The 24,836-nt window shown below is 52.1% G+C and overlaps 11 protein-coding genes across 11 annotated transcripts; 5 read left to right on the top strand and 6 right to left on the bottom strand.

The window, feature by feature from the left end:
* Positions 1-194: 194 nt before the first annotated feature.
* On the bottom strand, positions 195-2,465 carry AYO21_01840 (hypothetical protein; the record flags this gene model as incomplete). The annotated part of the gene is made up of 1 exon (XM_022651822.1): positions 195-2,465. The coding sequence occupies one exon, from the start codon at positions 2,463-2,465 to the stop codon at positions 195-197; it is 2,271 nt and encodes a 756-aa protein (XP_022515940.1).
* A 992-nt stretch (positions 2,466-3,457) lies between these two features.
* On the top strand, positions 3,458-3,919 carry AYO21_01841 (hypothetical protein; the record flags this gene model as incomplete). The annotated part of the gene is made up of 1 exon (XM_022651823.1): positions 3,458-3,919. The coding sequence occupies one exon, from the start codon at positions 3,458-3,460 to the stop codon at positions 3,917-3,919; it is 462 nt and encodes a 153-aa protein (XP_022515941.1).
* An 851-nt stretch (positions 3,920-4,770) lies between these two features.
* Positions 4,771-5,492, bottom strand: AYO21_01842 (hypothetical protein; the record flags this gene model as incomplete). Its single annotated transcript, XM_022651824.1, has 3 exons — positions 4,771-4,865; positions 4,954-5,392; positions 5,484-5,492. The coding sequence occupies 3 exons, from the start codon at positions 5,490-5,492 to the stop codon at positions 4,771-4,773; spliced, it is 543 nt and encodes a 180-aa protein (XP_022515942.1).
* Positions 5,493-6,025: 533 nt separating this feature from the next.
* Positions 6,026-7,924, top strand: AYO21_01843 (hypothetical protein; the record flags this gene model as incomplete). Its single annotated transcript, XM_022651825.1, has 1 exon — positions 6,026-7,924. The coding sequence occupies one exon, from the start codon at positions 6,026-6,028 to the stop codon at positions 7,922-7,924; it is 1,899 nt and encodes a 632-aa protein (XP_022515943.1).
* A 1,593-nt stretch (positions 7,925-9,517) lies between these two features.
* AYO21_01844 (hypothetical protein) lies at positions 9,518-11,326 on the bottom strand (the record flags this gene model as incomplete). Its single annotated transcript, XM_022651826.1, has 1 exon — positions 9,518-11,326. One exon carries the CDS (start codon positions 11,324-11,326, stop codon positions 9,518-9,520), a length of 1,809 nt encoding a protein of 602 aa, XP_022515944.1.
* Positions 11,327-12,163: 837 nt separating this feature from the next.
* AYO21_01845 (hypothetical protein) lies at positions 12,164-13,129 on the top strand (the record flags this gene model as incomplete). The annotated part of the gene is made up of 1 exon (XM_022651827.1): positions 12,164-13,129. One exon carries the CDS (start codon positions 12,164-12,166, stop codon positions 13,127-13,129), a length of 966 nt encoding a protein of 321 aa, XP_022515945.1.
* A 696-nt stretch (positions 13,130-13,825) lies between these two features.
* On the bottom strand, positions 13,826-15,368 carry AYO21_01846 (hypothetical protein; the record flags this gene model as incomplete). Its single annotated transcript, XM_022651828.1, has 3 exons — positions 13,826-15,046; positions 15,094-15,210; positions 15,261-15,368. The coding sequence occupies 3 exons, from the start codon at positions 15,366-15,368 to the stop codon at positions 13,826-13,828; spliced, it is 1,446 nt and encodes a 481-aa protein (XP_022515946.1).
* Positions 15,369-17,934: 2,566 nt separating this feature from the next.
* On the bottom strand, positions 17,935-19,257 carry AYO21_01847 (hypothetical protein; the record flags this gene model as incomplete). Its single annotated transcript, XM_022651829.1, has 4 exons — positions 17,935-18,406; positions 18,457-18,860; positions 18,949-18,959; positions 19,014-19,257. 4 exons carry the CDS (start codon positions 19,255-19,257, stop codon positions 17,935-17,937), a joined length of 1,131 nt encoding a protein of 376 aa, XP_022515947.1.
* Positions 19,258-19,799: 542 nt separating this feature from the next.
* On the top strand, positions 19,800-21,725 carry AYO21_01848 (hypothetical protein; the record flags this gene model as incomplete). The annotated part of the gene is made up of 2 exons (XM_022651830.1): positions 19,800-19,948; positions 20,042-21,725. 2 exons carry the CDS (start codon positions 19,800-19,802, stop codon positions 21,723-21,725), a joined length of 1,833 nt encoding a protein of 610 aa, XP_022515948.1.
* A 577-nt stretch (positions 21,726-22,302) lies between these two features.
* AYO21_01849 (hypothetical protein) lies at positions 22,303-23,091 on the bottom strand (the record flags this gene model as incomplete). The annotated part of the gene is made up of 1 exon (XM_022651831.1): positions 22,303-23,091. The coding sequence occupies one exon, from the start codon at positions 23,089-23,091 to the stop codon at positions 22,303-22,305; it is 789 nt and encodes a 262-aa protein (XP_022515949.1).
* Positions 23,092-23,846: 755 nt separating this feature from the next.
* On the top strand, positions 23,847-24,819 carry AYO21_01850 (hypothetical protein; the record flags this gene model as incomplete). Its single annotated transcript, XM_022651832.1, has 2 exons — positions 23,847-24,102; positions 24,185-24,819. 2 exons carry the CDS (start codon positions 23,847-23,849, stop codon positions 24,817-24,819), a joined length of 891 nt encoding a protein of 296 aa, XP_022515950.1.
* Between the last annotated feature and the right edge of the window lie 17 nt (positions 24,820-24,836).

Raw genomic sequence — 24,836 nt, forward strand, 5'->3', positions numbered from 1 at the left:
GAAGGCGGCAAATAACCAGAGGGGAAATCTGTAGAGGGCGGAGATTCAAGTAAGAACGATACAAAAGATGAAATGAAATGCTTGCCAAGGAAGAAGGAGCAGGACGAGCTTGAAAGATGGCAAGAACTAGTCTTTCCAAAGGAACTGAACCCTAGATGACCGTGCGAATATTCAGTCAGAGGTACATACCTTCCTCACGAAGTCCTCCCAGCCCGGCTCATCGGACCCCAGTTTTCCCTCGGATTCATCTGGTACCTCAATAATTTGCCACGAGGCTTCTCTTTACCCAACTTCTCGTCAAATGTGATTTTGAGCCTGTTCGGTGGTGGAACCGAAGGACTCGTGGATCTTGACCGATGACCGTTGGGAGGTTCCTCGGGTTGAGCTGCTGCCTCTTCGCCACCATCTTTCGGCTCATACGATTCACCCGTCTCTGTGGGGAGAGGTGATTTTTCGTTCTCTAATCGATAGAGTATCCCTTGTAGCACAGTTTTCAGGTCGTCCTTGGTCTCACATCTCCCAAGCTGCTCCCTCGTCACGTCCCTCAACTCTGATACAAGAGCCCGCTCCGTCCCTCGGACCCTCGACAGAATCTGATACCCTGCTGTGCCCTTCCTCACGGCTCCATCCTTGATAGGCGCTTTTGTCCGCATGAACTCTCGTATCACTTCCCACAGAACGGACCATGGGGCATTCGTTTTGATACTGCCAGGCTTGCAGTGAGACCTGGAGACTTTGTAGCCCAGTCCAAGCAGGGCACCTCTCATTGCATCTTCAGAAGGTGTAGCGCAATGGATTATCTTTGCCAAATAAGTAGGCATGATGAAAAAAGGAGCAACGTCTGGTTTGTCAGTCGCAAGTCGCGGAATTAGCTTCGAGTCGTGCGTAGCTCCGTCCTCCGCTACTGTGACCTCTGTATCGTCCGGGTTTGAGTTGGTAGGCGTGAGATCCTCCTCCAAGGCCAAAGTAAGCATCCCCTCGATTCGATCGACAGTAACATATGTGTCCTTGTCCAGAGTTCGAGCCTTCTTGAGCATTTTCTCAACGAATATCGGATTGTGTAGGGGACCTGACCACATCGGACCACACAGGTGCATCCGTGAACCACAATGGTCACAATTCCGATTTGTGGACGGTGCTTGGGCGAATGAGAACTTGTAGAATGTGTCTCCAGATTTAGATGTTTGTGGCTTGTTCCGAAGCAAAGGCTGTGTCACCCAAGCTCCACACCCGTGGCCGCAGTTATAAACCATCATGGATGTACCGGCCAGCAGCTTGACTTCTTGCTGCTTTCGGTGGACCCGAATGAAGAGTCGGGCATAGTAGTCGATATAAAGGGACAAAAGAGGCTCGATCGCAAGGCCGTATTTCGCGGCAGATATCGCGATTCCATTGAGGATCAACCTCAAGCCACCTTCGTGCGAGTGTGGCCCTTTGACAGGAATTCCACCATAGAGTGCAAAAGTCTTTTCGGGATACCCCGTCGATGCAAAGACACCAGCGTCTGTGCAGGTGATACACAGCATCCCACCATCCTGGATTGCCTGTAGGCTGCAGTCAAAGAAAGGAGCCGCTGTTCCATAAGGGTCAATATCAATCACATCGAATCGATGTACATATCCTTCTGCGGGTCTGGGGTGCTCGTTTCCAACCTTGGTATACATAAAAGCTCGAGCATCACCGAGGTTGGGTCGAACTTTGTCTCCGACGTCGTTGTGCTTGATGTTGAGTTTGATGGTCTCGACCGATGCCGAGGAGAGATCATTTGCGACAATGTTGGTAGCAAATGATATTTCCTTAGCATAGCGTAACGCTCGGAGACCCGTTGCAGACAAAGCGTCCAGAATAGCGAAAGGAAGCTGTTTCTTTGGAATTGCAGGTGGCTTTACCTCAGGATCGGCGGCGCCTGTACTTGCGACAGGTTCTGGTTGCAGTCCCTCTCCCACGGTGTCATTGACCGGAGCATCAGCATCAGCCGTCAGCTCAGCAACAAGTGGTTCGACGTTGTCTTCGTCATGTCCATTAGGTTTGAGTTTCTTTGCCGGCTCTTCCGTACTCTCATGGACGACTGCATCTTCTAGGTGGTCGGCTTTACGCTTCCGAGTGTTCGGTTGCTCTGCTTCATTGTTGGCGCTGTTGTCGAGTTGAGCTGCAGGCGGGGCGTGCGACCCTTTTCCGGCCTTCTTCCTTTTCGCGTTTCGATTCTTGTGAGCAACCCGGCCTAGCTTCTCCAGCAGAGCAGCTTCGCCGTAGACGCTGATTGCCAGGACACTCAGATCTCGATTGAACTGCTGAATAGGATTATAGAAGACGGCCTGATCTCCTTCGTCGTTGTTTTTGGAGGATTTGGCCGACGTTGGAGGTTCCCCGGAATATGGAGCAAGTACTGAAGCTAGACCTTCGCGGACGTGTCTGTATTTCTTGCCATCAACCATGATGGTCTCGGGGGCATTCGATGACGCCATATTCGAGCGTGATGAGGCCGCAAAGGTCCTCCGTTGCAGGTTTGTAAAGTATCCCTGGCTGTTATTCGCGAGCTTTGGCACACGATCACGGATAAGATTGATCCGGATGAAAGCGAAACAACGGCCGATCCTCATCACCAGCCCCTTCCATCCCTTTGACACTGCAGATTGAGAGATCGATGTGTCTGCCGAACAAATGTGTTATGTTCCCAAAAGTTGGGAACAAGGCACAGACATGAAGTAAATGGTAGCAGCATCGAATACGATACTTTTTTCTCTATGAATCGCCAAGACGGATGCTACAAAGAGTTAGTCGCAGCCTTGCATATTATCAAGCTAGTCCATTTACGGCGAGCCTCTTAGTGCGCCCTCAGCCTTGTCGACCAACACGGAGCATCTCAATGAGTGAATAACCTCGTACCCTTCCTGCTACACACAGACATGGATGCGAGCTCGCTGCCCGAATAAGGGGCAGTGAACAAATATTCCGCCAAACGGTATGCACATTGTACACCAGACAGGAAAAAACAGCCCTCCTCTCCTGACTCCTCGGCCTCAGGCGCGTCTGAGAGTTTTGAAACCGTTTTGGTCTCAGATCCTTTTCCTCAAACGCCTCTCCTGCCCGTTCTCAAACCAGATCACCCGTCAAGATGGGCAACAGTGACCCCGGACTTGTCACATACGGGAGATTACCATCTCAATGATGCCGATTGTGCACGGTTTCACGGGCGTCAAGTGGCGCCACTACAAGCACATACACACACCTAGTTCAAACCAGATCCATCAGGAGAATATCGACGACCCTGTTTTGCATTTGAGGTGCCGGTGAGCCTGCTACATACGGCTCAAGTACAAAACTGTCGGGCTTTCTCGACACTCTTTTTTTCCTCCTCGCCACTTTTCCAAGCCTAACTAACGTACTCGTCTTTCTTTACATCGCTGACCTGCACAGCCAAAAATTATACCATTCCTGACCTCCCACAGCTAAAACCATGTCAAGAACACATTTATCCGCCGTCACCTACCTCCTCTTCTTCGCCCTCGTCACAATTGTAACGGCTATCCCTTCGCCGCTCAGCCTGCTCAGCCCTCGACAGCAACGAAGTGACCAGCCCATTTGTAGCGAATACTCCACCATTGCAAACCTCTCCATTGTCGGCGCAAATGCTACATACCGGTCCGCATACCTTCAAGCGTCACCTCAAGGCCACGACCCAGCTAGCGCGCCCCTCGATTCCGCCATTCCCAAGCTGCCCAGCTTTCAATTCAACGCCACTATCAACACCGAATGTGGAAATTTGACGGAGGTGGCCATCAAGGGTGCTGCGACAAACTTTACGCAAGGACAAGTGTTGCAGTTCAACATCAATTCGGCCGTGCAATTGAGGGCAGGGTCATTGGGGATGGCTGTGATGATGGCTATAGTTGTCGCCACGGTCATCGATATACTATAGAACGGTTATGGTGAACGACTTCTCTAATATTACGACTGCTTCAACGTTGCAAAGTGTACGGCTGATCAATGTGACGCGGTGTTGGGAACCAACATACAAATCGAGGCGTTTTCGAAAACTCTGTTATAGCTGGGTATGCTGACTCTCGCTACATTGTTTCGTCTATGCTCGGTAAAGCGCCTTTAGAGGGCGCGACTTTTCGCAATGCAGCTTCCCCGAATGCGATAACCGGCCATCGGCTCTGGCAGGAGACTTGAAGGAATACAATATATCGCCTTGATTCCCAGTGAGGTCTCGGTGGTGACGCAAAATATGTCGTCGGGGACGAAGAGGAACGGGTCCAGGTCTGCGCCGAAATTGACGTTAACAAAGCTGTGCAGTGCGGCATGCAATTAGAAAGTTGCTTCGTGGCCTGCTGGTCATTTTGCAACCTCTAAGGGCAAACCCGTCTGATTGGTTGTTCTGCGTTGAGAGCGAATGGCAACACTGGAAACCTGGGCTGTCATATAAACCGGCGGATGAATAGAGAACTTCGTCTGTACATCGGATGTGTCACTCTGACAGCTCGATGTCGACGGTGTCCATGGCCGAGAAAGACACATGTGTATAAGATCAACCTTTTGCACCAGGGCGGTTCCTAATACTCAATCTGCCTCCTCCTGTCGCCGAGCCGTGTTTAGGCCAGTACTCGAGATCCTCTCTGTGCAATTCGTGCTTTCAGGATGCAGTTGAACGGGTATCGGGCGTATGCATCCGCCTGGTAAAGCCATCGACTCTCCTGCCCACCATACCCATGAGCCCATGTCAAACCGAGTGGTTACATGGATCATTCGATGGGCGCATACGTCGTTTTAAAGTGTGCTATGCACGTATGGAACCGGGGGAGTTCGAAAGAGATGGTGAGGCTTGCTTTCAGAGGTCGCGCCCGTGTGGTTCTGGAATCGACCTAGTTTATGATCGTAAAAGTGCGTCGATTTGAGGACAATGGTTGCTTCAGGAGCCAGCAGAAATATGACCTTTGCACCCAGGCATACATCCTGTCGGCTTTCGAGGATCGTAGTAATCCTCATCTTCCGTCAGATCACTGTCATCCATATCGACATCGCGCTTCTCAGCCACGGGAGGTTCTATCTCATCTCTTTTCTCGACCTCTGGTTTTGGTTCGTCGACCGCCGGCGCAAACGCATTCTTGAATCCTCCTTTCTTGAACCCTCCACCCGCAGCCGCTGCGCTCTTTGTGCCCCCTCCAAGTTTTATCTGCATCAGTGGTCCTTTCTCTTCCTTCTTGGGTTGCACTTGGCGCTGCATTTCCTTCATCTCCTTCAACCTCTTCTTATGTTGGTGATCGTATGAGGATTCGTGGGCCTCGAATTCGTTCATGCGACTGTACCCTTTTTGACATAGCGAGCAGAAGAATGCACTCCGCGCTTGTTTCGCCGACTGTGTACTGGCGGGGGGGAGGGTGAATCCTCTCTAGAGGAGGAAGCGACTAGTCAATAACGCCAAAGAGACAATTGGAAAGTTGGTCGGCGAGACTTCACAGGTACAGCAAGGCGCAACTTACCGGAGGCATGATGGCGGTGACGAACAGTCAGACGCAGAAGAAGATGCTAATATGCAGTGACTGTTTGATGAAGCATTGATCTTTACGCAGGGAGTGAAGAGAAGTCGAAAAAAAAAAGTGGTGGTCGGCGGTTCTCGCATAATAATGTCTGGCCGCCCACCACCGCGTCTGGAGCCAGACCCCTCAATTGTCGACTGTCAGATCGCCAGCGAAGACATCCTTCAGCCGCACAACGAACAACCACGCATTACCCGAGAAGCTATCCATTCCTTGAACCTCGATCTGCTGTCTATACTTTTTTCTCTGGCAAGACATCGAGTAGACCTCGTTATCACCAATCAGGCTCAGCGATCAAGCAAGCTCTTCACAGACCCGGATGATGCAGCACTTGATATTGTCGAAGCCAATGCATAAACTGGAGCTGAGGCTGGTCAATTCGTCTACAGGCCGTCAATAAGGCGGGAGGCCGTCTTCAACAGCAAGAAGTTCCAGCCCTACCAACTCCAAGCTCATGACTTCCACAGATCACCGCGATCGTCGCCATGCGCCTCATAAATGTCCGCACGATTCAATTGGAGGAAGTCTACAACAGCAGGACTCACCGGTATGCCATACTTTCGCATCGATGGGAAGACGAAGAAGTCACCTTCCAAGACATGAGCTCCCCCAAGACCTTTGGCAAGAAAGGCTTCTCCAAAATCCAGTCGGCTTGTTGGGTTGCCCGTAACAAGGGACTTTCCTACCTTTGGGTCGATACCTGTAGCATTGACAAATCGAGTTCGGCCGAGCTAACGGAAAGTATCAACTCAATGTATCGGTGGTACCAAGATGCCGAAATTTGCTTTGCCTATCTAACGGACGTCGAGATTCATAAGACCGAGATGAAGGACAGTGTGTGGTTCACGCGGGGATGGACACTCCAGGAATTGATTGCCCCAAAACACGTCAGCTTCTACGATCGAAACTGGGTCTTTCTGGGCACCAAGGATAACCTGGCTGGGGAGCTATCAAGAATCACTGGCATTGACAGAGATGTCCTTCTCGGTCAGAGACCACCCTCGAGCTGTTCGATAGCTCAGCGCATGTCGTGGGCCTCCAAACGCTCGACAACCCGGGTTGAGGACCGAGCGTACAGTCTCCTGGGTATTTTCGATGTTAGCATGCCCATGTTGTACGGCGAGGGCGAAAGATCGTTTACAAGGCTTCAAGAGGAGATCATCAGGCACTCGGACGACCAATCCATCTTCGCATGGGATCGTGGCCTGGACGGCTATTTCGGCGGGCACAATGGTCTTTTGGCAACCTCCCCTTCGCACTTTGTCACTTGCCAGAACGTCGTCATCCCTGCCTCCTACGGCCTACCGGTCACCACTGGCTTCGCATTGACCAATGTGGGAATATCGATTTCCTTAATGACCCTTCCGTGGGCGATGGAGACGTATCTCTGTATCCTGAACTGCAGCCTCAAAGATTGTCCTCAATATCGCCTGGGTATCTTTCTCGAGCGGCTCTCATCGTCTCAAAATGCAGAGCAATATGCACGGGTGCAGATTGACGGCGCCACCGTGCTGCCTATTCTGCTTCGCACGATCTTGGATGACTCTTACGGCCGTGTTCGCACCGTCCACGTCCGACCTCACATCTCCGATGAACCGCTCCGGCGCTGGTATGGCTTTCGCCTTCACAGCTTCACTCTGCCAGAATACACGATTGATGAGATCTATCAGGCGAGGTTCCATTTTCGCAACACTTTACCGTCGATAAGTCGGTACAGCGCCGAGGAGATGCGGGCGGCGAAGCAATACCACCCGAATGGACTTCTCGGTCTGCCTCCCCGACCGCTCTTCTTTGCCATGCCACGAGCCAGAGGAGGCTTGCTGAGCATCAGGGGCACTGCGGCCGTCATCTACGTCCCGCCTTCGCGAAAGGACAAGAATGGCGAGCGCATCTGTTGGATGAAGTTTGGATTCGACGAAGATTTCCGCCCTGTGTGTATCTTTGGGCGCCGGAAGTCGCTATGGGGCGGCAACGCCGCACACCTCGCCGTTGACGAGGACTCGTACTACGACGCCGAAGAGACTCCCGGGGCGCACGCCCTCCTGTTCCGTCACGACTGGATCAACAGATACCAGTGCTCGAGCGACCAGGAGATCGCGGCGCTGTGGCAGAAGCGCGACTTTTGCGTCCTCAAGGGCGTCAAGGACTGGGGCATTGACAAACAGATCCCCTTCCTCCGACTGCGCGTCCTGGTGCGCCTGGAGAACATTCCCCCCAACTTCCCGTCGGACGGACGGCCCGACTCGCCGTTGCCAGGGATGAATGTGTGGACGATAAACGTGGATTCCTGGAAGTACTCGGGCGACAAGGAAGGGATGAAGACGGCCATGGGGACCGGGGAGTTTGTGCTACGCTCGCTGGACGACATATTTGCCGCAGTTTAGAACCGAGGGCTATGGATGCTATGGAACGAGGGCCGACGATATGAATCAACACACGAACAATACGATTACGATACCATTCAACCTGCCAGCTCTTCTCATTACGCTCAATCCTCTTTCCGGAAGCCTGACTCGCCAGTATCATCCAGAGCCAGTTTAACTACTACACGACACGACAAGACCTCTGTGGGGCGACGCAACATAACGCGGACTCCCACAGGAGAAAGTGTTTCTCTGGAAGAGAAAAGTACAACCACCTATTTACCTCTCGTCTCCCTACCTCCCCACATCCCTCCACCCTTTCCACGAAAAGACAAAGAAAAAAGAGGTTCCTTTTTAACGAGATCCATGAATTAATTCCGAAGACAACCAATGGTAACGACGAGACGGACGAGATATTTTTCATCTATTCCTCCTTTCTTTGGGATCATTTCCATTCACGACGCAGGATGATGGGAGACTCCTGAATCTGAATCCGATCAATCTTGGTCATTTGTTGCTGCTGGGTTCAATCTGACCAGAACTAGGTTGAAGAAAAAGAAAGATATATCATATCGCACACGTTCAGCCGAGGTGCTGTTATTTCCCTATTCCCTTCCTCGCTCAATAAATCCATTCTCATCGACTCGGTCCCAATAAAACGTGTGCGCCTGCAAACGCCTTTCTATCAAAACAGGCTGTTCCCATCCCTGCTTCAATTCCTGCCCTTCTTTTTCTTCTTTTCCCCAAACAAGATCCGACTTGCAACTCCGAATTCAACTCCATGAAAGAAATCCAGGGGTACCCCCCCCTGCCCTAGTTCCGTCCCGCCCTTTGTCCTGGGTATTTGCTTGCTGTCATGATTGTTTCGTGGGATCAACTGTGGATGCCGTGTGATTGCTTGGGTCGTCTCCGTCGTGTCAGATGCTGTTCAAAATCGAAGAAAGAAAGGAAGAACTCCCCCCAACAAACACCTCGCGCCTCTGGCAGACAAAGCAAGCAACGCCTTGCAACATGCCTCAAAACACAAAATCTAGTCCCCATCAGAGCCGCTTTTGAACCTCCCTGCAAAAACACCACGCGTCATGACCGCCGATACATATCATACACATATACACGAACCTAAAATTCCATTAATAGCGTCCCCTCAATGTCTATTCAGAGTCAAAACAGGTGAGATGCCCCGGACTCCAGTTCGTACCTTAGTTGCCCAATCCATATTTGTTTCTGACCATGGACCAGGCCGTTGTGTTGATAGTATACTCGGAACACAGACTTCCAAGTCGCTAGGGTTAGCAAACGAGGCGACTGACTTTGTCGAATTTAGGGTTCTTCTGCAGGAGAGGTTGAAATATGTAGGGTAGCCGTATCTGGCTAAAGCTGCATTGTGCAATAATGAAGGCATCGAAGCCTATTCCTTGATCCACTAGGGTATATTCGCGCCGCCCCTTTGCGTGCTGCTTTTAGCTGCTTTGCTGCTCGACGAGAGCATGAGCGCCTTGGCCAGCCTCTTCACAAGCTTTTGCCAGTTGATTTTGCTGTTCCAAAAGATTAGAAACACGTTGCTCAGTCTGCTGTCGGGTCGTTTCAGCATTTGCTGTATCAATTGGTCGCAAGCTATTTCCGCTTCTGTCGCTTCGCTCGCGCGCGAGTCGGGGCTCGATCGGCTTTTTTGCGCACTGCGTTTATCTCCTTCGACTGCACATCATCTTGTTCACTCACTGCCTTTCTCTTGATCCCCTGGTTCTGCAGTGCTGTGGTCACTTGCAGCTGTGTCCTTCGACAATCTCTCTTCTTGTTCGCTTGGACCTGCTTGTTGAACTCTGCACGGAGCGAGTCCATCTCGCTTTTCAGGTTCCAATGTGAGGGGTCCGAGCAGGTTTGTTTTTCTTGTGACAAAGTATGATGCCGTTGCGACTCGTCAAACCCCTCGTGGCTAGACTTGGTCTCTTCTGAGAGCTTCGCGTTTTGCTCTAGCGGTTGCTGTATACGATCGTCCTTCTCTGCCTCTAGAATCTTGATGCGTTCCTCTAACCGAGCAACTGTAACGTCTCTAGCTGTTTCCACCATTTTCAGTTGGTCCTCTTTATTAGAAAGGTCCTTTCGTAAAGTCTCGATTTTCTCCTTCAACTCGGCGTCTTCACTTAACAGTGCATCTTTTTCACGGTTTGTGGCGCACAACAGAGTTGAAATAGTTTCCCTCGCAATCCGTTCTTGAGCAAGACTTGCTCTGCCTCGGTCACAGTCTTCTCTCAACTTTGCCAAGTCAAGATCTGACTGCATGGCAACTTCGCGTTCCTTGACGAAGTACTCCCTCTCGCGGAGGGTGTATTTTCTCTCCGTGGCGATTATTTTATTGCTGGATGACACTGCTTTGTCTTGGTCTTTTGCAATGGCCTTGATGGTGTCTCTCTCTGCCTCTACTTTTCTAAGAAGCTCAGTTCTGACACGATCATCCCGCTGCAGAGCGTCCACACTCGATCTTAGGTCTGCAATGGCAAGGCGTGAGTGGTCATTGGTCCTCGCAAGACCATCTTTCACATTATCTGCCTCAATTTTGCTACCGACATCCTGTTTTAGTGTTCCGACTTGGCGTGTGAGGCACTCAATCTCCCGCGATTTTTTGTTGTTACGCTGGGCGAGGATATCGCTCTTTTCTTCGGCTTGGACCTTTTCGATATGACAAGCCTTGCCTTGATTTCTGACCCCCACGATCTCAAGGCAATAGTCTGAATTGACCTTTGAGAGTTCAAGTATCTCCGCTTCCAACTGGGCAATAACATAGTCAGTCTCCTTCTGTCGAGCGGAGCCGACTTCTGGAGAGACGTTTGTCTGTGAGATCCTGTCTCTCTCGGCGGTGAGACGCTGTATCTCGTCGGAAAACGAAATGTTTTCTTTTTGAAGGCTGTCCTTCTCGTCGGTGACACGCTGAATCTCGTCGGAAAGCGAAAGGTTTTCTTCTTGGAGTCTGTCCTTCTCGGCGCGCATACCTCGGTAACGCTTCGCAATAAGGTGAACAAAGTCTTCCGGGTTCCCCACAATGACCATGTCTAGATCAACAGAGTCAAAAAAGCATTGCAGGTGGTCGATGAGCCCTTTTCTAACTTGATACTTGATCATCTCATAACTGACCTCCTCTTTCTGAAGACATTCCCGGTGGGCCGTCCACACTTTTTGCAAATGAGACGATATTTGGTCGAGGTACCCCTTATCAGGGTCCTTTCCTCCAGCTTGCTGCGCCTGACGCACGCAATTCAGTGCCTCAACCAGATGTACAACCCGTAAATCCTCAAAAAAATGCAGGGGATGAGATTGAGGGAATCCACCGCCAGGCTTCGTGTCTCCAGGATCGGCATCCTTGATGCTGGGTCGGGTGTCCTCGTCATCCTGACCTGATCTTTTTTTTGTCGATTCTAAGGTCTGCATACTGAACCCTGCGAAGCCACACAGCCAGAACACAAGAGCAGCAGAGAAGTGAGTTCAAATAGAGTCAAGCACATGCCGCGAAGCTTGACCAGAACGGTCTTAGGCTGTGAGACGACGATGTCCACCACTCGCAAAACACATGTTATTTGCACCTGGAATGACACCAATCGGAGCGAGTCAATAGAGTGCAAAGGTCTGTAGAAGAGAAAGGGGCAGTCGTTTGAGAAGGATTATAGTGACTGTGCTGAGGGAGGCTGAATGATGGAAGCAGGAACAGTGGTAGACAGAGAGAAGCAACGTCCCAAGCAGCAGTTTTTGACTGTGCTGGAGCGGACAGTTGGGCGGGGAGGAGCGACCAAGAAGCACCCAAAAGGCACCCAAACCAAGAGGGGCTGCCCAGTGGTTGGGCGCGGGGTGACGGCTGAAACAGCTGGACCGCCTCTGATTCGGTACCCATTGAATCAATCACTCGTGAGCCTCCCCGACCAATTGAAGCCCTCCACAGATGCGCTAGTGGTTGTGGCAGAACCCGCTGACTAGCCTCGATGCCCACACCGCTTACTTATGTCTTCCGCTATTGGCTGATCCCAAAATCTCTGAAGCGAAGTCCTGTGAGGCCTCCCAGTTGGTTTCTCGGTCCTCATTACCACAACGAGGGACTGGTGAGTCAAATCCTAAAAACACGAACGCACATGACGGATTTCCTAGGGTTGAGAATACTGCAAGCTTTTCACCTGTAATTGAGTTCCAACAGCCCGCTTCCGCGGGTCTTCCGAGCCTGCAAGGGCCGTCTTTCCCCCTCTCAAGAACAAAGAAACGCTCAACAACATCAAAGTCATGACCGACCTACCTCCCCTCTCGACACAAGACACGCATGGCTCCATCTCCTCTATACCAATGCACGAAGTCGATCCCTCGCCCGTCGACGATGACGACCCAGAAGGCCCAAGCTATCCCACCAACCCTTCGGATCCCGATGCTTCGAGATTGCCCTTTTCATCTCACAGCACGACCAATTGGCTGGGCCTCACGCCAGCCCGGACGCTTCACATGTTGTCAACCGTACAAAAGTACTCTGTCGTCCCCTTCTCAGCCTATCTCACGATGCACTACGCAAACACCGCACTGATCCCCCTCTTGACCGGTTCTGCGCGCGAGGCAGACAAATTCCTCCTCCTCACCCGCCCCTTTTATCAATCCTTCCCATTCGAACCACTCCTGATCTTTGTCCCCGTCGTCACCCACGTCGCCTCCGGGATTGCCTTACGACTCTACCGTCGTCGCATCACAGCAAGACGGCATGGAGCCGAGACACTCTCGCAGCGCAGGAAGATGAAGAGTAAGATACCGTGGCCAAAGTTCTCGCTCACTAGCGCCGCGGGTTATGCACTGTATCCAATGTTCGTGGCCCACGTGTTGTCTATGCGTATCATCCCCAACAAGATCGATGGGAGTTCTGCCTCTGTGGGATTACGCTACTTTGCCCATGGCATAGCACAAGATCCGTATGTCGGACTGGCAGGCTACACATTGTTCGTGTGCGTCACCAGTTACCACGTGGTAAGCGGTGCGGCCAAATTCCTGAGAGTGAGTGCAGAGTATGTCATCGGGGGCGGGGACGAGGGCCACCTGCGGAAGAAATGGCGAACCAGGATTGTCAACGGGATTACCGCCGCCGTGGCAACCGCGTGGATTGCTGGTGGGTTGGGCATTGTGGGAACAGCAGGGCGAGGTACGGGTTGGGAAGCAAGCCATTGGGATAAGATATATCGTGCCATGCCGGTTATTGGCAGGATGTTTTAAATATCAACAAACGCGGATCTGCGGATCGTTTGTCTTGTGTATTGTCTAGATGTGAGATAGGGTTACCCGCGAAGAGTTTAGAAAAGGGGCCCCATGCGCATATACTCCACACGGCGCATTCTGTAAATATAGTTCAAGTCCACCACAACATGGCTCTTTTCGAGGAGTTTCCCCACAAAGACCAGGGCACCGCCCCCCCAAAAACAGCGACGTTTGCTTTCACGCGTGTTGCCATCGAAGACTTGTGTGAAGACGAGGCGCCGAGGGTGAGGGGGTGAACAGGACATATATACACTGTTCGGCTTTCGGGGGCCTGAGCACCAGATTCACACTACACGCTCCTATGCCTCTTCACCCTTTCCTCCATCCATAAGTAACGCCCCACACGATGAGCCCGTCACGTTGAGCAAATCTATCTTGACACGTGCAAATCATGGCCAAGGGATGAGAAAAAAAAAAGTGAGGAGAATAAAGCAGGCGATCCCTCTCAGAGCCGGTCGGTACCTTCAGGGCGAAGCGAGCAGTCGCTGAGGCTGGTCGAGGGGAAAATAGGTCCGCAGGCCACATCGCAGACTTATCTAGGGGATAGAGGCTGCCAGATGCCCCAGGAGATGGTGAACGGAGATATAATGTTCCTGGTGTGTGCAAGAAGGATCAGCATGCGCCGTGTTAGCAATTAGAGACTCGAATAGACACTCACGCAGCCAGATTCTGGATTGGCATTGAAAAGCTGAGTTGACTCGGCTTGCCCTCCCCCTCTCCCTCGACTGACGTCTCTATCACCTCGTTGATGACGTTGAACTTGACCAGCCGCAAGTATCGCAGGCGGTATCGCATGAGCCTAAGTCGAGCAGCAATAGCGTTTGCCTGCTCCGTCGAGGCTACAACAAACTCCAGCCTTTGTATTGAGCTTGAGACGAAGTCGACCAGTGTGATTTCCATGTTCGGCCACGTCAGGGCAAGCTCCTGGAGTTTCGGTGTGTCCAATAGGAAGGCTGAGAGAAACTCGACGAAGGCCGACGCAGGAGTCGTGTTGGAGGATATCTTGAGCACTTCAAGGCTATCTCGATGGAACTCATACAACGCTTTCATCGTCTTGGAGTTCAGGAAAATGCTCCCGTCTGTCTTCGGGTCGGTGATTTGGGTCAAAGCTAGACGCCTCAGCGGCCTGATCCTTTCGAACAATTGATGTGTGACGGATTGGGCGATCCTGGTCTGATAACCATGTCTCTGGCGCATCAGGAGACCATGAGGCGGACCGATGATGGAAAGATTCTGAAGACCCGTCAACTTGCTGAGCACTTCTGCAGTCCTCGTGGGGCTTGTCTCTGAGAACCCGCTAAATTGGAAAGTGTGTAGTTCTTGAATGGATCCAAGGCAGCAAATATGGCATTGCTCAATGTCGAGCTTCATCACATGTAGCTTGAGGTAGTGTTCTGCAACCCAGGTCAGGACTTGGGTCATGACGATACTCGAGGGTGTATTCCTGCCAGAGTCTAAGGGCCGCAGAAGTGCCAAATGCGTCACACCAGGAATGTTCTCCAATGCAGATGTGATGCGATGGATTTCTTGGAGATATGGATGCTGAGAAGCTTGACCAGCGACCCAAGGTGTTACAGCCTGGGGTCCAATTTCCTCAAGCCTAAGTCTCAGATTGGTGATACTTTGCTGCACCCTTTTCGGCCATTTGTTTGTGAATTTGACAAGATCATTTTGACATTCGCACACGAGTGGCCTGCGAAAGAAAGAAAGTCTGGCTTCACTATACACTTGCTTGTTCACACATAGCAGGTTTAAGTGGTCCTGACACTTGAAGGCGAGCATTAGGTCGTAGATGTATTCGCGGACTTCGAGGGGGATCTGTAAAAGATAGCTCGGAGTGGCTGCGCCGTACGCGTCCGTTGTTTTCTTCGCTACCTGTCGATGGTGAGCCCATTTCTCGAAGAGTGAGACATGTTGCTTACCTCGTTTGTCTCTGGCAACAAATTGACCCGCTGCATCTTCTGCAAAGGACTACTTGGTTGTATTTCAGCTGGCTGCCACCGAGCACCCGAGGAACTGCTGCCAATTTCTTGTAGCACCTGCGACGGAAGTAGCCTGTTGCACTAGCTTCTTTGTGTAGAGGAAGTACAGTGATATAGGTCCGGCGGGATAGGTCCGGCGGGATTTGCGAGGTGATACTTGGTGAAGATCGGAGAGGCTTTGCATTTGCTAGGCTGACGATATTTGGTTCAAGCATTCTCGATCCATCATAGGATGATGCTGTCCACATGAAGATTCGGCCGGGGCGACGGCTTCAATATTCAGCAACATATTGCTAAATTCGCTGCGCTTTGGCCAGCAAGGCAGTATAGCATCTCATAGAAACCGTGAAAGGCCGAAAAAGTGTTGCCGGATCGCGTGTATTCGAACAAGAAGTGTTGTAGCTGTCTATTTTGGAGTATGTACGAGAATCCCATGCACGCTTAGCATATCGCAGTGGTAAAGGTCGGGGTTTGGTGGTGATGCGAATAAACCTAAAGATCTGAGACAGTAGGGACAACAGCTAGTGGGAGAATGTGAACAAAGGGTGGCTGCCACATGATCCTCTGGATGTTGGGCTCCCTGGTTGTTATTGCAAAATGACAGCGGGCACTAAACTGCGGAATGACAAGGAACAATACCAAACGCCACGCCGAGCAGGGCGCAGATGTCGAAACCAGCTCAGAACAGACCAGGAGAAAGAGGCAACAGAAAAGACCGGAAGAGATGCTACTTCCCGAGCTCTTCAATCGAGGATATGAAGTATGAGCATGGAGCACCTCACCGCAAGTACTCAATACTTTTGATAATGGTAGTATCGACATCTGACACGGATCTTGGATCTCCACCTCTCGGAGATCATCGAGATTGTGCGATTTCTAGCTCCATGCAGCCCTATTGATGCATTCCTGGATCCCAGCTAGCTCTCTGGGATGACTTGTGTCAATGAATAGACCGTCCGAAAGCACGTACACGGTAGCAAGCTGATCCACGTGAGCCATAGGAACGGCGTTAGATTCGGCGAAATCCTCCAGTCCTAAGCTTGCGCACAACATCTCAACATCGTATCCGAGTTGACAGGAGGGGGTTCGCATCGAGCAGTTCGGTTGTTTTCTGGTTGGTCATTGGATCAACCACCTGTGGAAACGAGAGCCGAACCGGCGAGCCAGGATGTCAACTAGTTTGCCGTGTCGTTAGTCTCTGCAGAGATCGTTTGGTACTGGTACAGCAGGGTAGAGCTGGCGTGATGGTGTGAGGACCTCTCAACAGGATTGCGAGGAATCCCCAACCACGCGCCGGGTCTGGCAGATGTGTGTGGACCCGGGACAGATGGCGCATGGATGAAGGAAGCATGATTATATCTGATCGGAGATCGCAACGAGGTCGCTAATCTCGACAAAGGTCAAGAAGATGGAGGATGGAAGGAACAGAGGCCCGTCGCTCCAACCGAGACTGGCAAAAGAACCTCTGGTTACTGGCTTCTGAGATCGGCTCGGGCCTCTTTGCTTATCCATGTCTCCCATAGTGTTTCAATATTTTCTCCCTCCTCCTGTTTTGTCCAATGAAAAGGCCGACCTTGGGAACCCACTGAAAAGGCGCAGCATGCAGCAAGCCCAAAGGAGTCGTATGTATTACCGATTGATTCAGCTTGCCAGGCATACTTGTGGTCAACAGGTCCGGGTCCGCTCTCGAGTCAAATATGGTAATGTTGAACGCGTGAGATGCATGGAAAAGGAAACGTAGGCTCGACAAGCGAGCGTAGGTAGACGGTGAGGGGGATGTGCAGACAAGATGGTCTGCTTTGGTGGCATGATGGAGCCCAGATGAGAAACATGAGGTGAATCGCTTGCGGTCCAGACTCCAACACTTGACAAAAGCCCCGTCCACTTATTCCGTCACAGAAACAGCCTTGTTGACATCTCAAAGGGATATCAGACCACCTCTTCAGGGCTCTTCTTTGCATCCAGACCGCATCGACATCTCAACTTGCCATGTGGCCGCCACATCTCTTAAGCGACATGGTACATACAGGTGCCAGAGGACGACCCAAGCAGTTGGATCCCCTCGACCATTTTTGGATAGCCTGGACGACGGTGTCCTACCACCACCACCACTGAAACATACGTCAAATACTCCACAATGGGCATATGGGACTTGACGATTGGATGGAGGATAAGCTGAGCTGGACGGGGCTGGACTTTTGTCGCCTAGTCCCCGTCTCAACTGGTGGTAGACCGAATCTGAGAATTCCGCCTCGATACAAAAGGGGGAATGACAGACCAAAACCGGCAGCAGGACAGCAGGTCTAGGGTCATACCGCAGGTACTTGTCATTCATCGCCTGGGCAAAGTCTGGCAGATGGGCCTGGACCGGTTGCGCACCTGGTCCCAGGGCCATCAACAAAACTCTTCGATGACCACGAGATACATTCAGTTTCCGAGACGATACTTATGTAGATTGTGCTGTCTGTTCCCCACCGACCGCCGACCAACGAGTCCAAGCATGGCGGAATTGCTAAGGTGTCTGAACAGCACTAGAAATCCAAAAGCTGGAGGCTTCAGCTTGCGAAGCCAGGAGAAGCCGTGTCAATACAATGGCCATTATTTTGCCCAACTCATAAACTATGTGAAACTGGACCTTCAATATCCCCCTCGGCCCTGTCACGGCCGACCCGATGCACCATGGGACCCGGATTCCACCTGACACGAACAAGACGCTGGCGCTAATACATATATTCAGAAACGCTTTTTGGGCTTGAAAACAGTGCCCCACTCCAGGTTCCATTACACCTTGAGTAGCTTCGCTGCGTAGTTTGTGATGGTGTCGACCTGAGGGAAGCTCATCTCTTCCAATTTCTGCGCATACGGTGTGGGCACTTCCGCTCCAGTAACACGAACTGGGGGCGCCTGGAGGTAGTCGAATCCGTATTCGACCGCTAGGGCAAGGATCTCTGCGCCAACTCCAAAGGCAGGGAAGCCGGATTCAACTGCCATGAGAACACCCGTTTTCTTGACAGACTTGATGATGGCCCCCACATCCATGGGCTTGATTGAACGCAGGTTAATGACCTCAGCTTCGACACCATAGTTCTTTTTCAGCTGTTCTGCAGCGTCCAGCGACAGGCCCACGCATCTGGAAAGGGTCACGATGGTCAAGTCCTTGCCTGGCCGTTCAATCTTCGCCTTGCCGAAGGGAAGAACGAAGTCGCTCTTTTGAGCCTCTGCGCTCATTGGGAAAGCCTGACCGTATAGCAATCTGCTCCTGTCAGCATTTTCTTCTCTTCTTGCTTCCGCTGCCAAACTCACTCGTTCTCTAGAACAACCACAGGGTTCGGGTCTCGGATGGCGGCTTTCAACAGTCCCTTTGCGTCCTCGGCGCTCCATGGGGCGACAACTTTCAATCCAGGGATGCTTCCGTACCATGCTGAGTAGTCTTGCGAATGTTGAGCAGCAACTCCGGCAGCGAAACCATTAGGGCCTCGGAAAACAATCGGACAGGGTTGGATGCCACCCGACATGTAATGGGTTTTTGCTGCAGAGTTAATGATCTGATCAATTGCCTGCATGGCGAAATTGAATGTCATGAACTCGCACACAGGGTGTAGACCAGCCAAAGCTGCACCCACAGCTAGACCGCAGAAGCCTGATTCTGTGATAGGTGTGTCGATGACTCGTTTAGGGCCGAAGCGATCGAGAAGTCCTTTGGTGACCTATAAGATGGTTAGCATCGAAGAGATACAGTGCGACAGAGACCCTCAAATGCAAGCATCTCTGCTGCAGACCTCCAGTGGCCCTTACTTTGTATGCACCTGAAAATCACTGGTCAGCATTGGAATCTGGTACCTGAATGACATAGATCTCACCATTATATTGAGCCACTTCCTCTCCTAAAATGAACACCTTTTCATCTTGCTCAAGCTCCTCTGCTAGTGCCTCATTGAGCGCATCTCGGACTGTGAACGTCTGCTGTGACCCTGATGCATATCCTCGGATAGCAGGAAGGGATCTAGGTGCGACTCTGCGAAAGGAAGGACGTATTGAGGAGGAAAGGGCAGATCGCTGTGAAAGCAGCCGCGAGGCGTTCGTGAAAAGTCTGGACACAGACATGGTGGGCCGTAGAGAGGCGAGGTCGACTTGAGCGACGTGCTTGTGTCCCGTTCAGAAAAGAGTGGCTTGAAGTGAACAAAGGCCAAAGAAAAAGTTGTTGGAAGTTGAAAACCGACTGACTGCAATACGGAGCTCGGGATTGATTGGGGTTCCCAACACGGAAGCTGCGATCACCGAAGGCAAGGGGGCACTTGCCAGCCAGCTAGGTAAGGCTTAGCTCAGATCCCAAATCCTTGGCATGTTTGGAGTGGTTGTGACCAAGGCTGAGGGAATTGTTGTCATGGCCATGCCGATAACCTCCTAGTCATCCTGCCATCCCATTGCCACCCCAAGACTTGTACTCGTAAAGCAATTGTCAGTGATTGAACCACCCGTCAATTTGTGCTACCTCATACCACATACCACGGTCTCATTGAACCATCGTATCGTTCCACCCTCGCGAGAGACCCAGTATCATCCAGACCAACCGCCGGCGGCCAGTGACTTTTCGTTGGAAGTTTTGGGTATTGAAAGGTTTAGTCCTTGTGGTCGATGTCTCCAGAATGTTTACCTACTTCGCGGTGACTTTGGCACTTCTGGTAGAGTCCTCTCTCTCAAAGCAGCCATCAGCCCCTGAGGCGTTTGCCTCTCCTCTCAGGGATCTGCAGTTTGGGCAGCTCAACTTCCTGCACACAACGGACACCCATGGCTGGTAGGCTACCGTCTCTTAGCACCGAATTGTGTACAAAAAGAGCCAAGGCTCATACAGTGGTGTTGATAGCATAAGCTAACTGCTTCTCCTTAGGCATGCCGGCCACTTACTGGAACCGTCTTTTTCCGCGGACTGGGGCGATTATGTCGATTTCGCGGCACGGTTGAGGGAGAAGCTGGATGTGGAAGGCCTTGACTTATTGATCGTCGATACGGGAGATCGCATCGAGGGCAATGGCCTCTATGACGCATCAGAGCCCAAAGGCCTCTTCACTTTCGACATCTTTCGCGCGCAGCACATGGATATCATCTGCTCCGGCAACCACGAACTCTACCAGAAGAATTCGTCCGAAAATGAATATCTCATCACTGCCCCGGCGTATTCTGACAGCTATCTTGCTTCTAACCTGGACATCATTGATCCAAATACGGAGGAACTAGTCCCCCTTGCGCAAAGGTACAAGAAATTCACTACCAAGAATCAAGGCATTCGTATCGTGAGCTTCGGCTTTCTCTACAATTTCGATCGAAACTACAATAACACGGTCGTCCAGCGAGTCGAGCAGACCGTTCAAGAGCCCTGGTTCCAAGAGGCCATTCGTGATCGGGACGTTGACTTGTTTGTTGTCATTGGTCACGCTGCTATACGGTCCGAGGAATTTGAGATCATCTACAAGGCTATCCGTTCAGTCCAGTGGGACATCCCTATCCAGTTTTTTGGCGGCCACTACCATATCCGGGACTATCGCAAGTTTGACAGCAAGTCTTACGGCCTTGCGAGTGGCCGCTTCATGGAGACTATTGGCTTCCAGTCGATCGACGGCCTCTCCACGAACAGCAGCCGCTCTACCACTGAGAATCCCACCTTCTTCAGGAGATACATCGACAACAATCTTTACTCATTATACCACCATTCAGGCCACAATAAATCCACATTTCATTCCGAGAGGGGGCGAAACATTACAGAAGCAATCGGCGAAGCTCGTCAAGCGCTAGATCTAGATCAAACATTTGGCTGTGCTCCCAAAGATCTGTGGATGAGCCGCGCGCCTTATCCAAGCAACGATAGCATCTTCTCGTGGCTGGAGCATGAAGTCTTTCCTGGCGTTGTCAGCGATGTCAGGCGAGACGATCGGCCGCGCCTCGTCATATCTAACACAGGAGCAATTCGATTTGACATCTTCAAGGGAGCTTTTACAAAGGATTCAACTTATATCATCTGTCCGTTCACCAGCGGATTCCACTATATCAAAGACGTGCCATACAGCAAAGCCAAACATCTCATCAACATGCTGAACCGCGGAGGTCCAATCTTTGAGAGTGTCGACCCATTCTTCGCCATGTGGAAATTGGCTCCACCCGAACAAATCAGTGTCAAAGAAGACATCGTCCTCTCTTCCGGCAACAGGTACCATCCTTCACAGATGTTGCTCTCGGACGATGATGGCGACAGTTTAACTCCAGGCTACACCACGCATGACGACTTGGGCGACGATGGTGACGACACAATTCACACCCCGATATCCTTCTACCAAGTCCCTAACTGCATCCAATCAACCATCAACCCGCAGCCAGACACAATCAACCTCGACACGGACGAGGACGTCGTCGTGGATGTTGTCTTCAACGAATTCATCGAGCCGTGGATCATCTTGGCCTTCCGGTTCTTGGGCCTCGAGTACTCGGACGATGATGTGGACCAGTACATGCCTGGAGAGAATCTGACGACCTTGATCGCCAAGTGGGTTGCCGAGAACTGGAAGGTCCACTGTAAATAAACCACTGGTGTCGAAGCATGAGCGCCTACGTTTCTTTATACGAGGTGAAGGTCGGAACCGCGCGAGCCAGAAGACCAAAAAGGGCTCTCTCCCAAGGCCCCATGCGCCAGACCACATTCACATGGATATCTCATACCGTCCCCGCGCCCACCTTGGACCTGGAGTATCATGGTCGACACATCGGAACAAGCGACTTTGAATTCTTCATTGTCTTCGAATCATTCCAACAGAGGAACAGACGAAAAGACATGGCACCCATATACGTTTCTATCCGCCCACATTGCTCAAGCCTCGCATGTTCCCCCCCGGTCGACACACGGAAAATGTGACCACATGCCTTGCCTGGAGGTCTAGCTGGGAAACAGGAGTCGAATTTTCCTAGTAGACTCCATTGGCGCGCCATCGACGCAACCACAAGCCATGTACGAACAGCACATTTCCATATGTGATGGTTGCAACATGTGCCAGTATATATATAATAGATCCATTTCATGTCCAGCTTCGTCATGAACCAGGCTAGCTACACAAACGCTGAGTGAGCAGCCAGGCAGTGAGCAGTGGTGTCGTGGTCCGATTTTCAACTCAAGTGTTCATCCCAGATCATGGCCCATGTCATCACGCCTTTGCCACCCTCTGTCGGCCAGCCCTTCTCGTTGACCCTCCCCTTCCCAATGACCACCTCCTCGCACACTCTGAACCCCAGACTCTCATATTCCTTCATGGCGCTCTCGCTGGCCGTCTCCAGCCAGACCGGCACCCCCTCGTCCCTTGCCCTTTTCAGGAAATAGTCCATACAGGCCTTGAAGGCCTCGTTGCTCTTGTCGGGTGGGGCATCGGGATCCCTCGCAATCATAGCCAGGTGATAGAACGGGCGGGTCTCAAAGTCCGTATCCTTGTTGAAGTCGGCCGGGTATGGGTCCTCGGAAGGAGCACCCGAGGACTGCGAGGGCGCTGCGGGCTGGTCGTAGCTGTGCTCCCCCTGGTCAGGGATGGAGAGATATTTGGCCTTCAATCTGCGAGCCGTGCTCCGCCACTCTTGCAGTATGGGACCTGGATTCCGGCGGGCCTGCGAAGGGGGGATGCCGCAGAAATCGGGGGGTTCGAAGAGGGCGGCCGCCGTGAAATCGCCCGACTCGATGAGGACAACATTGGATTTGGCGGCCGCCGTGATACCCAGCGTAAAATGCTTGGTGAGACGTTCCGGGGTCATCACCTGAGAGACGTCTGCCGAGGGGCTGGTGTTGTCAATCTCGGTGATGAAGGCGGTGGTGAGGGGAGTGGTTAGGTAGGAGCGGGAGAGCAGAGAGATGAAGCTGTCGAGCCATTTCTGGTCCGGAGACGCCGTGGTCTTCACTTCTGCGGACATGATCGGTCTAGCGGTGCGAGGATTGGGTTGTGGTGCTTCTAAGAGAGGTACGAGTACTAGAGAAGTTGCTCAGCCTGAGGCAGATCAATGAGTTGTTTACAAGACCACCAGAGTGGACTGGTAGAACCCCGTTTCTAGACAGCAGAGAATCTAGACGACAGTCAGTCGAAGGAGTAAGCAAATCGCTTCTTCCGTTTTCTCAGAGTGTCTTTGAGCAATATTCAGAAGCAGAGGGGCTGAAGGAGAATGGAAGAAGGGTGGCCGTGCTTATGGGCTTGCAGTTGGAACTGCGGACGAGCACATGGAGGGGTGGAAATTGAACGAGTCCCCGAAGCCGCCAGACCAGATGCTGTCACTTAAGGAATAACTTGGTGCTTGTCCCTGTAGATCTCTATCTTTGGGGCCTTGCTCTCCGTACGCTACCACTGGCTACTTGCCTACTGTAGGTAGCTACCTAATAGCAAGATGCTCAGAAGCTTGGTGAGGAGGGCCGGCCACCGTGCCGCCGCCGCCATACAGAGCAGCGCGGTCACTAGCCCCCACAGATGCGGGGCAATGACGAAGGGGGGAAGAGACAAGGATGATGGCTCGAGGAACACAATTGATCAATCAATCAATCAATCCTCTTTCCAAGTGACTAGGTGAGCTGGGCTGGACAATTGGACTGCTGCCGCCGAACTTCCACTTCCTCCCACAGCTCTAGCTTCTCGTCAATAAGAATACAGGTTCTGCCAATCCAAGGCCGGGTCGCGGTCATGGCCACCACCGACCACCGCAAGTCAGTCCTCATCACTGGCTGCAGTCCTGGCGGCATCGGCCACGCTCTTGCTCTGGCCTTCCACACTCGAGGACTCCGAGTCTTCGCCACGGCTCGAACCACTGGCCAAATCATCGACCTGTCGGAGAAAGGCATTGAGACTTTACCGTTGGTGGTCGACGACGACTCCTCCATACTCTCCTGCTTCAAAAGTGTCGAAGAATTGACCGATGGCCGTGGTCTTGACTACCTCGGTGAGCCCTGATCTGGTGACCCTTGTTTGGCTACAAAAACAAAAACAAAAAAACTCCTTGAACTGATATCGTCCGTGCACAGTCAACAATGCCGGGATCTCGTACGTGATGCCCGCTCTGGACGTCAAGATCGACGAGGTCAAAAGAATCTTCGACGTCAATGTCTTCGCCATCATGCGCATGTGCCAGGTCTTCTCGCCGCTGCTCATTAAAGCCCACGGGACGATCGTCATGGTCGGCAGCTTGGCCGGGGTCATCCCCTACGTCTTTGGCGGTGTGTACAACGCCTCGAAAGCCGCACTGCACGCCTACGCCAACACGTTGCGCGTCGAGCTCGCCCCGTTCGACGTCAAGGTCATCACCGTCGTCACGGGCGGTGTCAAGTCTCGCATCAACTCTCACGTCAAGCGCGTCTTGCCCGAGGACAGCCTGTACGCCCCTCTCGAGGACAACTACATCAGACGCCAAGGCCATTCGCAGGAGGGCGCCATGCCCGCTGCAGCATATGCCGAGAGTGTCGTCAAGCAGGTCCTCCCGGGCGCCGGGCCGTGGCCCTGGAGTTGGCTGTTGGGGGACGCCAGGAGGAACTGGATCTGGGAGGGCAACAAAAGCTGGCTGGTGTACTTTGTCTCCGGCGGCTACACCTGGACTACCGTCTTTGATCGGTACATGAACTGGCTGTTCCAACTGCACAAGCTGAAACGGAAGGAGGTTTGAATGCCCCAAAGCTCGAT

Source organism: Fonsecaea monophora (assembly GCF_001642475.1).
Source record: "Fonsecaea monophora strain CBS 269.37 chromosome Unknown Scaff7, whole genome shotgun sequence".
Taxonomy (NCBI): Eukaryota; Fungi; Ascomycota; class Eurotiomycetes; order Chaetothyriales; family Herpotrichiellaceae; genus Fonsecaea; species Fonsecaea monophora.